We start from the raw sequence: 16,697 nt of genomic DNA on the forward strand, positions 1-16,697 counted from the left end.
GGGATAAGAGCGGGGTTTAATTTTAGTATTATATATCTATTACAGAAGTTAATTTGGTAAAGCATGTTCCTTCATTTTTAATGAACCTATGTACCACCTTAGACCATATCCTCATGTCATTCCCCTCTCCAACCAGTTGACCCATTAAAGAACACCACCAAAAATGTAAAATTTTGCATTGGGTTGAGTTTATTCAGTTGGCAACAAGCAACCAGATTTAATGCTAACAACAATGATATGCTACTCCGATGTATAATACTCAACAGAAGTTTTGGGTGGAGCCCTTCCACCAACTCCCTCTCATCCCGTGCCTGGTTTCCTCCCCTTACTAGAATACTCCTGCTCCAATAACAAAGCATACGATGTGGCATATTTGTACATAATGGATACGCTAATACTGATAGAAGACACATGCCATTAGCTGATGTGAATATAGAACTTATCAGCAGACTAGATATGACTAGTTTTTATGAATTGTAAAATGAAGATGCATAGATAGAAATAACATAACTAAATCTCCCACTATTCTGGACTTTAGGAGGTCATGGTCCCCAGTATTAAAACTTAATTCAAATTCACTTCTCCATTTTGCCAAAATAAAGAACCACTGCTGGAGTACATTAAATAAACAATACACTAGTTTACTTAAAGTATTTTTCATTTCCTCCCAAAATGTTATTTTCAGTGAAGCTACACTAATATTGCTTTTGTATACTTTCTGTAATAAGCTCACTGCATTGGTCCAATTGTAAAACAACTTATTTGTCAGTATCTGGAATGTTGTCTATTGAAATACCAGGGTGCACACATACGAGTCGTAAGTAAATACATAAGAGTCTTCTCTCTTTTAAACTACAATCAGTGAATATAAATGTGCCACATGAAGTTAGTCACTTTTATCATCAAAGCAGAATTAGGAAGGGGGTAAAGCTGGGTACACACTACAGGTATTTCACCTGATTATCGTGCCAATCACACAATAAACAACCGTTAGGTCCGATATCGCATTAGTGTGTACGCTCCAATAATCATGTTTTATCGTTTGATTTGATTTTATAAACAGAATACGTTTTTGTAAACAATGGAACAATGGTGTGCCAATTCTGCAGTGTGCATACACTCACAACCATCAGTATAGGCCAGGCCTGTCCAACCTGCGGCCCTCCAGATGTTGTGAAACTACAAGTCCCAGCATGCTCTTCCAGCTATCAACTGGTTGTCTACTGGCAAAGCATGCTGGGACTTGTAGTTTCACAACACCTGGAGGGCCGCAGGTTGGACAGGCCTGGTATAGGCGGATCCCCAGAGTTTACAGAGTCACGATCTTTTCAGCAGATGGTTATGACAGATGAAGAGCACAGATCTGAAGGTAAATCGTGTAAATGTGTGCGCATGAACTGGCATGCTAATCATGACTTTGAGTTGTTGGTAAATCGTTAAAGATATCACATCCGGATTAAATTTTTGTAGTGTATACCTAGGTTTACTAAAGCTGGGTACACACTACAGGTTTATCACCCGATTATCGGGCCAATCAAATGAAAAACGATCATTAGGTCTGATATAACATTAGTGTGTACGCTTCAACGATGAACGATCATTTGATTTGATTGTTAAACAAGACCAAAAATCTCATTCGGCAATGGAACGATGATGTTCAAATTTCACAATGTGTATACACTCGCGTCCGGTAGTGTCTATAGATCTCTATGGAGTGTGTTGAGTCACGATCTTTTCAGCCAATGATTATGACAGATGACAGATGAAGAGCACAGATCAGAGGGTAAATCTTGTAAAACGTGTTTAGTGTATACACATGAATCGGCATATGCTGGTCAGGACTTTTTTTTCGTCTTCTTTTTTTGTCAGTTGTTGGTAAAATTGTTAACTATGGCGGATCGGGAGAAATTTTCTGTAGTGTGTACCCAGCTTTAATCACTGTCTCAGGGTGGAGTGTTGTAAAAGCCTTTAAACCAACACAATTAGATAAGGATTACAAAGTGACCACAAAGTCAATCAAGGACACCCACTGACTTTCTTGCACTAGCTCAGCATCATGTTCATTGTTACACAAGTGAAAGGCACAGAAAAACACACATTTTAGGGACAGGGATACATTAATGTACAAATCTAGAAAAGTGTAAAATGAGGGAAAATTCTAAAAAAAACACCCCAAACAAGTACTAACACAAACACAAAAAGAAATATGTAATTGTTATCTGATGTGACCGATTAAAACACTCTCTGTAGATCAGTAGAGCACTGAATAATGTTGGGAGCTTTATAAATAAATAAGGAAGAAGAATATTATTAGCAGTCTGTTCCAGCATGTAAAATGACGACACATGGTGGACTTTACATCTGTACAGTACAATAAAAACGTCAATATGAGAAAGAAAGTCTAATTCATCCTTATCTGAACAAAGGTATCTAAACCTATATAAAGCACTGTATTTTGCAACTTCTACATTACTAAGATACTGATTACTGTACTGAACTCCTGCAGCAATACACAACAATAAATCTATGGTACTGCAAAATGACAGAATACTGTCTCTTGCAAAATGTTGTGGTGTAAGGTACAGGAAAAGGCAGTAGGAAATCAGGAAAATGGTCTGGATTAAATGATTTAAGGAAAGGATGAAATCGGGAAATGTAAAATTGTAAGTTTAACTGCACATTATTTAAGGAAACCCAGAAGATAGTGTATGGTAAAGCTCAGGATGTCAGCAGGACAGCAGAATTCCGGAATTGCATATCTGTAAACTTTGTAGAGCTGGTTTGTTAGATCTAGTTGTGATTAGCAATCAGCGATACTATAATACATTCTACTGAGGAACATGTTAGAAGGAGGAGTGACTTGCATATATGGACAAGCAGGATACGGCAGTAACAGGGTAAACTCAGTATATACATACATGGTTCATTACTACAGTAGAAACATATACAAAACCAAGGGTGGACAAATAATGAAGAAATTAGGAGCCAGTCAGGTTAAATCTAGGAGCCTGCAGGATTGTCCTCAATAGTAATTACTCTCAAAATTTAGGCTCCTGACGTATCTTTTTTTAGGTGCATTGGCTACAGGGCTTATGGAATTATTTTGAGCCCCGACATACACAAACATGCAGGAATAAGCAACACTCAAGAGTGTTGTACTCTTTTGAAAGGTGGGTTGCGAGTTACTAAAACACCAGGTATACTGAAGGAAATATTCCCCCTTGCAAAGTTTTTCATGCTGTATGGGGCCACAAATACACACACACACACACATATAATATATATATATATATATATATATATATATACACACACACACACACACATACACAAATACATACACATATATGCATACACTTACGGCGCATCGGGGCACTGTGGCATCTTACAAATCTACGATAGTACTAATATCATCAATTTCCATGATGGACAATAAACACTTGCGCAGGTGGAGGTCAAGAACGAATCTGCATGTGTGGCCAGCTGTATATAGACTAGCACTGGGTGTACGGTCTGTCTGAGCTGTACTGACCATGAATGCAGTATGTGTTATTGTCTTTCATCCATGGTCCATTTACTCTAAAAGTTTGGTACATTGGATCACTCTATAAAGGGTTCATTGATCCCTATTTGAAACGTCAGTTATGCTGACTTCATCCAGAACAAACCACAGTAGCATTAAAAGGCACCTGTATGTATGAGATCTTAATAAGATATCAGTTTTATTTTTTTATGATTTTCATTACTATTTGTGCCAGAGATTCTCTTGCATGGTGATATAAAATACAGACAAATATCCCTATAGGACCTAGTACACTGCAAGAAACTTGCTTTTAAAGCAATGGAATGGCACATAAAGCTCTGTTAGAAAGAGATACAAATCTAACTCAATCCAAGAACAATAATAAGTGATATCTTTATATATGCCATGCTCTTACGTTTGAACTGCAAGCTCTGTGTCAAATGTAAGGGTGATTCCAGTGTTCACCAGAAACACATACAACTTCATGATGACTGCTCTATGTTCCTCTGGTCTCTGCTTTACACTTTGGTCTGCTCATTTAGAAACTATGGAGAAAAAGAAAAGTTATACATTACATATGGGACAGACTTTTCCTGCAAAGAAAAAAATACATATAAAATACATTTTAAAACTGACCATATAATACTAGCCTAAAACGTGAAATAAAACCCCACAGGAATAAAGATTAAAATGTACCTACCAGGAATTTATTTTGCCCTAATAAAAAGCAAGTAACACTTTGTACAATAGAAAATTTTACGCACTTATCATTTAATCCTGATACACTTTAGAACAAGGTATGCATGTATTATGTATGACATTGAGCACATAAATCAAGTTTGAAGATACGATACTTCGAATTTAAAAAGCTAGTCCAGGCAAGGATTTAAAATACACATAGTAAATCAGTATATTCAATAACCAGCTATAGGTTATTATTTAATTTCCAGAATCCTACATTAAAACTATTATAGCATGGTTGACTAGGTAAACCAGAATGAGCATGCACATTGGATTAACAGCTATCTGTCAGAGAGACACTTCAAAAGCTTTAAGTGCATTCCGAAAGTCCAATTTAGAGGTGACCGGCAGGTCAGCTTAAATGGGTACCACTAAAATATTGCCAGATTGGAACAGGAAGAGTATCATCAGCATTGGGATTTATACCTTGTTCAAGTGGATTAGCTATAAAAAAAAACACTATTAATGGTGAAGCTCAGCAACCACTTACCATAACTGATTATGTCCGGAATGTCCTTATGTATTAACAGGTTTTTAAAAAAAGTGAACATACATCAAAGTGGATACTGCAGTAAAGCAATTCAAATATCATGAGAATCATGTAGCAGGCTGTTGGATCTAGCACAGTCTTGTTTTATTTATTTTAAGGTAAATTAGCACTTGGACAGATTAGATGGGACAAACACTCCTCAGGAATTGCCAAACTGTATTCTTTCTTACTAACAATATGTACTGCTTACCAATGTCACATTTACAACTAAAATCATTAAATAACTACACAATACTATACCTAAATAATAATGCTTTTTGTTGTTATTTAATGTCTCTTACTTTGAGAGTGTGTTAAGCAGTAACTGCTAGGAAAGTACAAGGAGCAGAATTCAGCAAAAATTCAACTAAACTTTTATACCTAGATTTAGTTTATTACAATTCCACTGAGGATATATATGAAGACGATTCATAAATGATTTTATGTCTAGACTTGGGAGTTTCTATGTTTGGGCATTTCTCTGGCTGGCAGAGAAGTATTGTATGCTCTGTCTGCCATGTGGCGGTAAAGGTGGTGAAGTGTGACATCATGGGGCCAACGTATGCATTGCACTTATTTTATTTTCATTTTTTTAAGGAACAGGTTATAAGCCACACAGTGGAATTTTTAAATTATATGTATATATATAATTATGAAAGATAAAAACGTTCAGCATGGGAACAGTACATTCTTTGCATAAATACTAGTGCTGCAGTTTCATGAATATACCTCCAATTAATCTTCACTAGAACCATTCTTTATGTAATGTTATAATGTTCTTGAATGTAACTCTTCCACGTTCAGAACATAATATTCACATGCCCACTATATCTTAAAACCACATGCTGGTAAATTCATGCTCGTCATCAGTACCATGAGTAGGCCCTAAACCTTTGGTGTTCATAAGTGACTCAGGCACCAAAGATTCAGAACCTAGTGGAGGTGATGAGAAACCAAGATGGCTGACCCACACTCCCCCCACCTCAGCTCACATATAGAGCAGTACAGCTCAATACAGACTGGCCACAGATACAGTGGTAAATCAGCTTCCAACCTGTCAGCAAACAGAGGTGTAGCCAAGAGTGTGTGGCTGTGACTGTATAACAGATGCACAGTCAGTTACAGGTTAGTTATTCCTTCATGATTATTAGGATCCTTACATCTCAGCCAATGGTTTCCCCCAGTGACAATACCATCCTCAGTGCACCTGTTCGGACCCGCTAGGCTTAATTACTAGCATGGAGGCCTTACAGACAGCGTGCACCATTATAATTACTCCCACAGAAGGAGTTACTTGTATAGGAAACTTCAGTGACAATATAATTGTGGCATCCTGTAGGAGTGAAAGAGGCTTTGGCAGCTGTAATAGTGGTGCACAGCATTCAACATTAAGTCTTCAAGCTCAATATATGAGGAAGTATTACCTCTCTACTCTATTACAGATAGCTTATGATCATCCTACAGTGTCTTAAAAGGATTTGATACAGATCAAAAAGCTGAGATTGCACTGTGGCATCTCTGGCCCTGGCCCTACCATCAAACAACCAATCAACACAACAGATTTCTGTAAAGCATGTCTGTCAAACTGTCAGTCACTCTGTGTGTGCACAACTAAAGAAATATTCTGCAACAGAGGAACAAGCAAGAGCATGGGGTCTTCAAGCTATTGAATGTATCTTATTTACCTCAATACACAGCTTTTCAAAATAAAATTTTAATTTTTGGGGGTACAAAATTGTGACAGGGAGATGTGTAAACTGAAATTAATTTTAAAATATATGAGAATAGTTGTTCTCCAAAGCAAAGAGAAAACACGAACTTGATGTATTCCCATAGTAAAGACAATGTATAATCCTTGGGCGGGCATTTGAGGCCAAACAGGAAGGGGATACAAGGATGGCGACAGGCAAGAGTATGACAGACCCCTCCACCTTCACAACTTCACCCTCAGTAGCTCGTTTATGCTTCCCTTTCTGCTATACAGTTCTAACTTTAATGAAAACTAAATAAGTGACATAGATTGCTGGGATCCTTTAAAAAGCCCAAGTGGAGCTGAGTTTTGAAAACAAAAGAACATAAACATTTGGGGGAAGGGTTAGCGGTGGCAAAGTATTTTACATTAAGAACAAGAACAAATTTATTTATATCTACCGCATATTAGCCTGGCATAGAAGGTGAGGGGGGAGCGACGAGCATAGTAGCCTCGGGCGGACTGAACCCTTTAATCAAGCCCTGACTATACTATTAGGGGCATATTCAATTGTTGCCTTTATAGTCAAAATTAACGTGCCGCGCGCACTATTACCATCATTACGGTAATAGTGCGCGGAAATACCGGTATTACGGTAGCTGAAATCCGGCTTACTATTACCGTAATACCGGTAATAGTTTTTCCGCAGCAGAAACCGCCGAGAATTGAATACGCCCCATGTTATATTTTTCAAAAAGGTAGGAGAGGTACAATTTAATAACACCAAGTGCTACTGGGCATGCTATACTTTGGGCATTTGAGAGAACTGGCTAACAAGAGAGGAGGAGACCAACTAAGAAAGAAATAATGAAAAGCACAATGTATTGAAGTGTTTCATTCTGAAAAAGCTGAGTCATGGTTTACGGTAAGAAAGCTATAAAAAATTGCCGTTACCCCAATGCCTAAATGTCAGAATATTTTAGATTTGTGCTCACTCAAGATGTTCTGCATCATTTCCCAGTTACAATGACGGAAAGGCCAAACTAGCATTGGGCATCAACTAAATGTTAAAAATCAATCTAAACTTGGTAGTTGTATTTCTATGGCAGATCACTTCAGAAGATAACATCTAATGCTCTGCAAGCATAACACATTTGCTAATGATTTTGTTTCTATTTCAGTAAAAGTGCTGTGTGGTCTTGGCATTCTGCACTAACACAAAATAATTAAAAACAATTCTTTATAAATCATGGAATCAGTTCCATTCTTGCCCTTTCAACTGTAAACCACTAACATCCTTCTAGCTATCACAGCTCCATCGTGTTCACTTAGTTGAACACATGTATAGCATGGCTTTAATGGAGAGCGACAAAGGTTTTTATTGAGAATATACAATGTAAAACACTTGTTTTTTATTTAAACAGATGTTGAATCATAAGTACAATAGTTGTAAAAAAAAATATAACAAAAAAGGAAAAAAAAAAGTCATTTTTACATTCTGTTAATACCAAAACAGTAAACACAAGACATCTATAATGAAAAAAAAAGACCCTCAACATGTAGTTTCTATCTAAAAGACATTTCACAGCACACTGTTTCATACTTCTGACCATAATTAAGTGGTGTACAGTGACAGATGTGAATGGGACATCAGTTAGATAGAAAAAAATGTTTGCAGGTAAAGTCAAAGTTCAATTTTACATTTCTAGTTTTACACTTTACTAACACTTACACTTTTTCACAAACCCTCATTCCTTAGGACATGTCAGTGGGCTATTTATACAAATACATGTAGAGGCACTCCAATCCCCAAAGACAATGAATTTGATAAGAGAATTTGTACAATACAATGTCCAATAGAACTAAATCATTAAAACACTTATAACATGTATAATATACATATACTGTAGCAAGTGTGCAAACTTTTACTGGAAACATAATATCATGCGAGATGGAAAATTGCTACAATCAGTAATCATAATGACTGATCTGAAACCACAGGGGGCTCTTATCGAGATAAATGTGATTTCAAATTATCCAAGTGCCAATAACAACTTTATAATTTGCATGAATGATAGAAACAATTGTTAATTGGGTCCCGCAAAAGATGCAATCCCCAATCTAGCAGAGTAAAACTGTGCACACTTCAGCGTATGCTATGTGAATCACAGTAGTGTCCCTTACTCACAGCCGGGTAGGGAAATAGGCGCCCTTTACAAAGGTTCAGATGAAGTGTGATATAGCTGTGCTATATCAAGATTGTGTCTGCTGTATTAGTTGAGTTCAAAGAACTTGAACAGGTGGCTACAAACTTTGAACTCTCCTAATACACCAGGCACAAACTAGATATCTGTATAGTAGTTCTAGGTGGCTGAAGAGCCATCTTTTAGAGGCAGCTGTTTCTTTAGACAATTTATTTATTTTTTGATTGTCCCAATTTAGTGCCCCGATTATTCACATTGTGTTTACAAATCTGTGACAACATATAGATGTTGCTATTTCTAACAGTAGTCCTATTTGCCTTATTTTACAACATAAACATGGCTATAGTAGTATTCTGAACTGTACAGTCCTTGGTGTGAATCACTGCAAGGTGTTATACAGTAATTCATGTTTTAATATTGTAAAACTTGCAAAATACTGTACATACAATATATAGTAATGATATGTTTGCTCAGATAAGAGATTTGTAGCAAAAATATATTTTTAAAAAATATTATTACAGTACGGTGTCAGCTAGAAAACTATGTGTTAAATACTCGTGTGTCAAAAAAGACAAAAGTATTAATAGCAGCGATACCTTTATTGGCTAACCCAAAAAAATATTATTATGTTTGATAGCTTTCAGAGCACAGAGGCCCCTTCATCAGGTAACTTTAAATCAGTTGCCTGATGAAGGGGCCTCTGTGCTCTGTATTCCCTTAATCTATTTGAACTTTTGGGTACTTTTAGGCTCTTCCCTTATTTTATACTTTTCTGAATTTACACCAATTGTATCTGTCCCCAGAAAAACCTAAAATGATTGTCAGGCTGTAGCATAATAATGGATATAGCAAACTATAGTGTATGGAAAAGGATGAAATAAGTTTTAGTTGTCTATTGTGGCAAACAGGAGTAGTTATCTATTGTATGTGGCATAAGATGCTAATGGGTGTAATGGATATCTGTGGGTGAAAATATGCATCAGGACCGCATTGGGTGGAACATAAAGTGGATGAGTGTTACTGATAGCAGTGCATGTGAAGGTGCATTTATGGTACAATTGGAGAATAAAAAGAGAACAAGAAGAAAATAATGTGAACAAGTGTAGGTGACTGCTTATCTTAGAACAAAATATGAGCAGGCTTATGGAATAAGGAGATGTGAGTAGGTTTAGTTAACTGTAAAGAAACAGGTTCAGCTGATGACAATGGAGTACAAATGACTGCAGTGAATGGAGCAAAATGAAACTAGGCATCACTGACTGAAATCCATGAAACAAGATATAGCTTCCTGAAGCAGTTTACTTGTGTAACGGATAAAGTACAACACGTCAACAGGCTCTACCTACATACAACTTTCATAGCTGCATCAAGTGGTAGGTAAAAGTTGCAAATAGGTGATGCTGTTTAAGGTGTGTGGAACTAAATGAGAACAGGTTTAGCTAACCATAGTACAAGATGTGAAAGGGTGTAATGCACTACATTGTATTTAAACGTATATATTAACAGGTGTAGCAGTTTAGATTAAGTAAAATAAGATGACAACAGACTACTGGTTGAGTCCCATGAAACAAAATATAAACTGGTGTAATTAAGACATTAGCACAAAAATTGGACAATGTAGATATATCGAGTGGATGAAAAAAAAATGTGTGACCAAGTGTTGCTGAACTAGGCTCTTAAAACAAGATGTAAACATGTAATTAACTAATGTGTGTGTGCAGGAAGATTTGAACAAGTGTTGCAGACAGAACTGATGGGTACAAAATGTAAATGGTGTCACTGCATGAGGTGGGTGACCCAAGGTAAGATGCATACCTGGCAGGTTGGCTCCACTTAACTGTGATCATTAAATCTTCTCAGTATTCAAAATCATAATAACCTAGACTGATTTGGTAACCACAGCTACACAATATTGTTACATAATTAATTTAGCCCATGTTATTGCAATTGGAAATTAAATGGAGATATTATGATACTGTGAAACGGAATCAGGATGGCAGGAATGAAGATGGGTGAAACATGTTGCACACAGAAATTAAGCATTATAACTGACTAGGTTCCATCTAAAAACTGACAACTGTTTTAGCTGACAGCTTTGCATGTAACAAGATGTGAAAATGTGTAGTTGGAACATGATGGTTAATAAGATAAATAAGGGTAGTTGACTAGGGTATATGGAATGATTTATAAAGTTAAAGTTTGGTATCAAAACTTTAGTACATGAAATGACTACTGTGAGGGTTATAACAAAAAGAAGTAGAAAACTATATAGCAAATTCCCCAAGAGTTCTAAACATATGCTTCAGATCCCAGAACATGGATCGCTATGCCATTAAACGTTTTCATGAACCTCTTGTTTTAGAACCTGTATATACTAAATAACAGTAATCAGATTGTAATGTTTTGTACAAATCTTCAATTTCATATTCACTATGGTTATTAACTGTAAGATACTTAAGCAGAAAACAGCAAATTAACAGGACATAATGTCAAATGTAAAACCAATAACCATAAGTTAACAAAGGGCATAATCTTGCTAGCAGGACCTTCTTACCTCTGTCTGTAATACCCAGACTTGTTTTATTATTGTGTTTGTTCCCAATTGTAAAGCGCTATAGAATATGCTGCTGCTAAATAAATAATAATTAAGCGGAATTCTGACCACAACACAAGAAGAAACCCCACTGAGATATCATGATTATGTATAAATCAAGGGAGGGGGGTATACGGTATACAGTGACTAAACTAATCTCCAGTTTTTGACAGAAATAGGGGAATGTATTTGAATATTGTGGTTTGGTGGGACTACATGAAGACTAGATGGCACAGAGTGCAGTGAGAGGTACTGTAGTCAGTCCTAGGGCAGGGTCCCTTTACACACACTGGGTGACAGGTGACCATCCCCTGTGTACATACATATACCTGGTAGATCAGACATAGGCATGTGATGCTGGGTGAGGATGGTGGATTAATGACAGAGGCCTGGGTCCGGGGAGGGGGGGCTGTCAGATGAGAGCTCTGCTACATCTACACGTAAATCACAACAAAGAGCCGCCCAGGTGTCTAACGCTTCCCCATCTCACCCACCCCTGACCCCGTCCTACCAGGGCAGAGTCTGGCTGGCAGTCTGGAGGATCCCCCTTGTTATTGTTGTTGTTGTTGACGACTCAGCATCGCTCAAGCTGCCTGTTTCCGGCGGCGCTGTAACATCGCGAGAGTGCGGCGAGATCTCGCGTTATCCTGGGGGGGGGGGTTGTTCAGTGAACTCTCCTCAGTCAGACTAGGACGTCACAGCTGGTTAGTCTGAGTCACAGGCGGACAGTCTCCGGTATTGTCCTGTGACAGCTGCTCTGAGTGTGACAGTGTGTTGCTTTCAATTAGTGATTGACAGAGTTCTATGTTTTGTTTGTTTATATTTTTGTTTTAAACTATATATCTACACTTGGGATTCTGATGTGCGGTGTAATGATTATTTCCTACTCTTAAACAACTTCCAGTTGCGGATTTGTACAGTTGTTTCAGTGCTTTAAGAACTGATGCATCTGGTGTGCCTGGGAAGATTATTTCCTAATTTCCCCCTGACTATAGGTGCTCATTCTTGCCAGACATGTCATCTGTTTATGTTGGCAAGAGAGATTTTTGTTTGCAGCAGCAGATAACGTAAGGGACCTTTCCCACTGGTGTTGTTTTTGCATCAAAAAACACCCTCTGTGAAAAGCATGTAAATGCCTCAGGTTGGCACATGCTTCCAGTAAGCATTTGATATGTGGTTCACTTGAAGTTAGTATATGGATGCTCTTGCCAATTTGTCCATAATGCAAATGTTATGACGCTTTTCCGCTTTAGTTGAATATCCCATTCATTTCAGTGGGGTTCCAGTGTGTACGATAGATGCAGAAATGAATGGGAATGCCCTTTCCCACCCCTCCCAATTCCTCAGACAAAGTGAGTTAGATTTCTTGTATTGATTCCCACTAAGGTACATATTTATTAACTAGTATACATTTTTGACAATAATTTTCATTCCTTATCACAGTGTTAAGGAATGAAAGATTGTTGATATTTATTAAAAATGTTCTGCAGTCATGGTAAACTGTCTGCGAACACACATGCGGTGAGGGATTCAAAGATCAGGGCACAAATACACCTGCATGAGCCCAATAGTGCATAACCACATTGAAATCTATGGGTCCATTGATATGAATGGGAAAAATACAGCACAATGCTTGTATAACCACTCTTGTTAACCCCTAGTAGGTACAATGTACTCTTATAGAGATGGTTGGCCTTCGTCAAGTGCGGCAAGATTCTTTCAATGCACTGAAATGAATCAAGCAGCATCCAATAAACAGCATCTCACTGTATATGCATACAGATGCAGCATTTAAACAGTGGCTAAGGGCCCTAATGAAGCAATTAAATGGTTTGTGGCTTATATAAAGAATGTATGGTAAGTGTACAATGTAGAGCACAATTTGTACCTCCCAACAATGCCAATTTTTAGGTTCAGAAGGGGACTATGCTTCATGAGAATGGAGGTGGGTTTTGGGTGGATCTCAAGAGCTTATTTTGGTCCATGTTTGCTTTTTTGAAATGTTTTGAATTATGCCATTTCCTTGTGGCCTGTCCCCTGGTGGCATGAATATGCTTATACTAAAAAACCTCAAACTTGCTTTATCTACATAGAAAAAGAAAACTTACCCACTTCGGCTGACAACATTTTTAACCAAGACTTAAGCAAAAGACATTGAGGCTGGGGAGTATTGATAAAAGTATTTCATAAACAGCGATGGTGGGAGGCAGTACATCTTAGTCACGTTGGGACTCTCCTATTCTTTATCCATTTGTGGATCAATACAGATTCCAAGCTTGCTGTCCATCAGCAGTTGGAGTCATGGCAGTGTACTGGGGTGTGTCATATGAAGGACGTTGTGTAATCTGTACACTGCCATGGATTGTTAATGCTGAAACTTAATGTACACCTCACCATTATATACAGAAGTCCAACAGTCACAAAGGTGTTAATATTTTGAATTTTTTAAATACACTATTTGTCACCACATCATCGAGGATTTCAATTCTCCAAATACAGTCATGAATCATCAGTCCAGGGGTTATAGAGAGAAAAGGAATGTTAGTATGGGGTGGATTTTATGAGTTAAGCAAACTTCAGTTTTTTTTAATTTCAGAATTATAAGAGCTTATTGATGTCGGATTCAAAGACCCTCCAACAATGGTGTTCCCTTCAATGCGACAGCATAATCAGATGTCTGGATTTCTGACCTCCGCTTCTCCTGTACATATGATTTTTAACTCATGGAGTTTGCTTGAGCTAACAGTGAGGAACAATTCAGTGACCATCTGTGGCAATTTTTCACAATTATTGTTTTAAAAATAAAATCAATCAATATGTAATAAACTGTGACCACTGTTATGTCCGTTTCTCTAGTTACCAATAAAGATTGTACAATGCGATCAATGTGGTTCCATTGCACAAAGAGATTTAATAGCAAAATATAAAAATGTAACAAAATGTAACGCTGCGTACCGGATCCAGTAACAGCTCTTCAATCCTGAAGTCTGCTTGGTGAGTGAGAGAGATACTGGACCAGTGCCTGCCTATATACAGTTTTTGTTGAAAGAAAAACAGTGATGATGTCACAATATAAACAAAAATAACACTAAAAGAGTTCTTCATTGGTTCAGGGTTTATGATGGTCAAGTGCAAAGCAGGTCATAGGTCAGTTCAAACGATGCTTTTCCAAAGGTGGGGGCAACTGACTCCAACAGCTATGTAAGTGTCTTGCCTCAGGGAACCGCCAAAAATCCTGTTTAACCAAACCATTAACAAAGTATCTTTGAGAATCAATCTTCTACGAATCATAACTAGCGATCTCCGATGAAAATTCCTTCTGGTGAAATGTGGGTTAATATAAGAGTAAACACAATACATTTCTTAGGACCTGAACCATAAGTAGCTTTAACATAGGTTTATCTTTTATGTAATAAATTTCTAAGTCTTAATAAGAAAAGAATGTGAGTTGGAAAATTTATTAAAAGTGAACTGCTTACAAATATATGTGTGAATGTAAGTGTATTTGCTTTGTTTACCAATGCGATTGCGTTATTAACCCTGGTATGCAATAGTGTACTAATCGCACAGAAAAATATTACAATCAATATTTTTTCATTTAGAACAACTTCATCTGATTATTCGACTTTCACACCACTGATACATTCACCACAATCCTCCCTTTTCCCAGCTGCTCGATTGCCATGAACACCATGCATCTTAAGGTATTTGACTGATGTAAAGATATTAAGAGCTGAGTTTTATTTCTGTAGTCTAAAAATCAGCTCTTTCATGCACTAGTCAATTTCTGATTTTTGGTCATTGAATTGATTTGCAATGAACAATAGAGCAGGTGCCACAATAGTATGTTTAGAAAGTATAGTTCAACTCTCATTGTATAGCTTTGGGCTTTGTTGGAACAATAGAGAATCTCCTTGCATAGTACTGTATAGCATCCAGGTTATAAATAGACCTAGTGGCTGTAATTATTTCATTATATGATGGGTGCTCCTGCAGTCAGGAGCTAGTGTGCGTCGTTTGTAATGGTTTTTAATTTTGCCAAGAATGTTCCGGTGAATTATTTCGGTTTAACAAAATACAAGATTCAGTGCTCATGTGTGAATCTGGAATGTCTGTATGCAGTCAAAGGGGTAAATTTTGAATGACGATAATAAAAATGATTGGGCAATCAACCCAAATAAGATTAAACAAGATCAGATAATCCTGTATGCATCTCAATCAACTGTAATTAGAATAAAATCGTCATAGGCATGTATCCCAAAAATGGACAATAGAGATCGAGTTTGTGTTTCTTAATCACGCTATAGTTAGAGTAAAAATGGCCCCTGGTTCTAAAATGAAATATAGCTGTATAGACAACTGTAATGATGGTATGGTTGAAAACCAATGGATAGCTATACAAATGTTATTTACTGTACAAACAAAATGACTGGACAGTTAAAACCATAAAAAATTGCTAGTTCCAATTGAACAACATAACAACTATACAATGATAATCCTAAAAATATTTAGTTCCAAATTATGCAACAGTAATTCTCCAATAATGGGTGTTAGCCCAGATACTTGCTGGTAAAATGTTCCAAATAGACTCTCCACTTTGGCCACCCCTTTTGATCAGAAGTTAATGTGGAAATCAAGTGTCACGGAATTTCTGAGATGGCCGCTAACCAGTATTAGCACAACCAAACAGGGAGGAGCGTAGTCTATCGTACCCCTGGTATTTACCATGGACCCCGCAAGAGAGTTTGGGCTTAGCTGCAGAGGGTACGCAGGTTACGGCTCTCCAAGACAGTCACCGGTGTAGCGACAGTAGTAGACAGGCGTAGTCAGGCAATCCAGGTCAGAGCCAACCGAGCGGTGTAGTACACAGGGAGGATCCGGAGAGAAGTCAGGTCAAGCCAAATAGTCAAACCAGCCGGGCAGCGAGGTACCAAAATGAAACACAGGAGAATAGTAACAGGAAGCAGAGTCAGAACCGAAGAACACTGGACGCTGACAAGTGAGCGGAGATGGTGTCCCATGGCTAGGCAACGGGACGCGGCTAACGAGAATGTGTAGGCGTCCATCTCTGCACCGTGTCAGTGCGGAGACGGCGCCTGACAGTACCCCCCTCCCCAGAAGAAGAAGCTTTGGAAATCTGATTCTTCAAAAACTTTGACAGCAGATGGGGGGCATGTAGGTCTTTCTTATCCACCCAGGACCTTTCTTCAGGACCATAACCCTTCCAGTGGACGAGGAACTGAGTCTTGCCACTAATGGATCGGGATTTCAAGATGCGTTCAATGTCATATTCGTCACTCAAGGCCTTTCTGATGGGAGGAGGCGGAGGCTGAAGGTTGGAGAATTCATTAAGAACCAATGGTTTTAATAAGGAAATATGAAATGAATTATGCACACGGAGTGAAGGAGGTAGATAG

The 16,697-nt window shown here is 37.8% G+C and overlaps 1 protein-coding gene across 1 annotated transcript in view; it reads right to left on the reverse strand.

Annotated features, from left to right (window-relative positions):
• Positions 1 to 11,912, reverse strand: part of RB1CC1 (RB1 inducible coiled-coil 1) — a 98,817-nt gene extending 86,905 nt beyond the window's left edge. The window contains exons 1-2 of the mRNA XM_075213511.1: positions 11,792 to 11,912; positions 3,939 to 4,068 (exon numbers count right to left, since the gene is read on the reverse strand). Coding sequence (XP_075069612.1) covers positions 3,939 to 4,009 — 71 coding nt within the window. The 5' untranslated portion in view covers positions 4,010 to 4,068; positions 11,792 to 11,912. The remainder of the gene's footprint in view (positions 1 to 3,938; positions 4,069 to 11,791) is intronic.
• Between the last annotated feature and the right edge of the window lie 4,785 nt (positions 11,913 to 16,697).

The sequence above is a fragment of the Mixophyes fleayi genome, chromosome 5 (genome assembly GCF_038048845.1).
Source record: "Mixophyes fleayi isolate aMixFle1 chromosome 5, aMixFle1.hap1, whole genome shotgun sequence".
NCBI lineage: Eukaryota > Metazoa > Chordata > Amphibia > Anura > Limnodynastidae > Mixophyes > Mixophyes fleayi.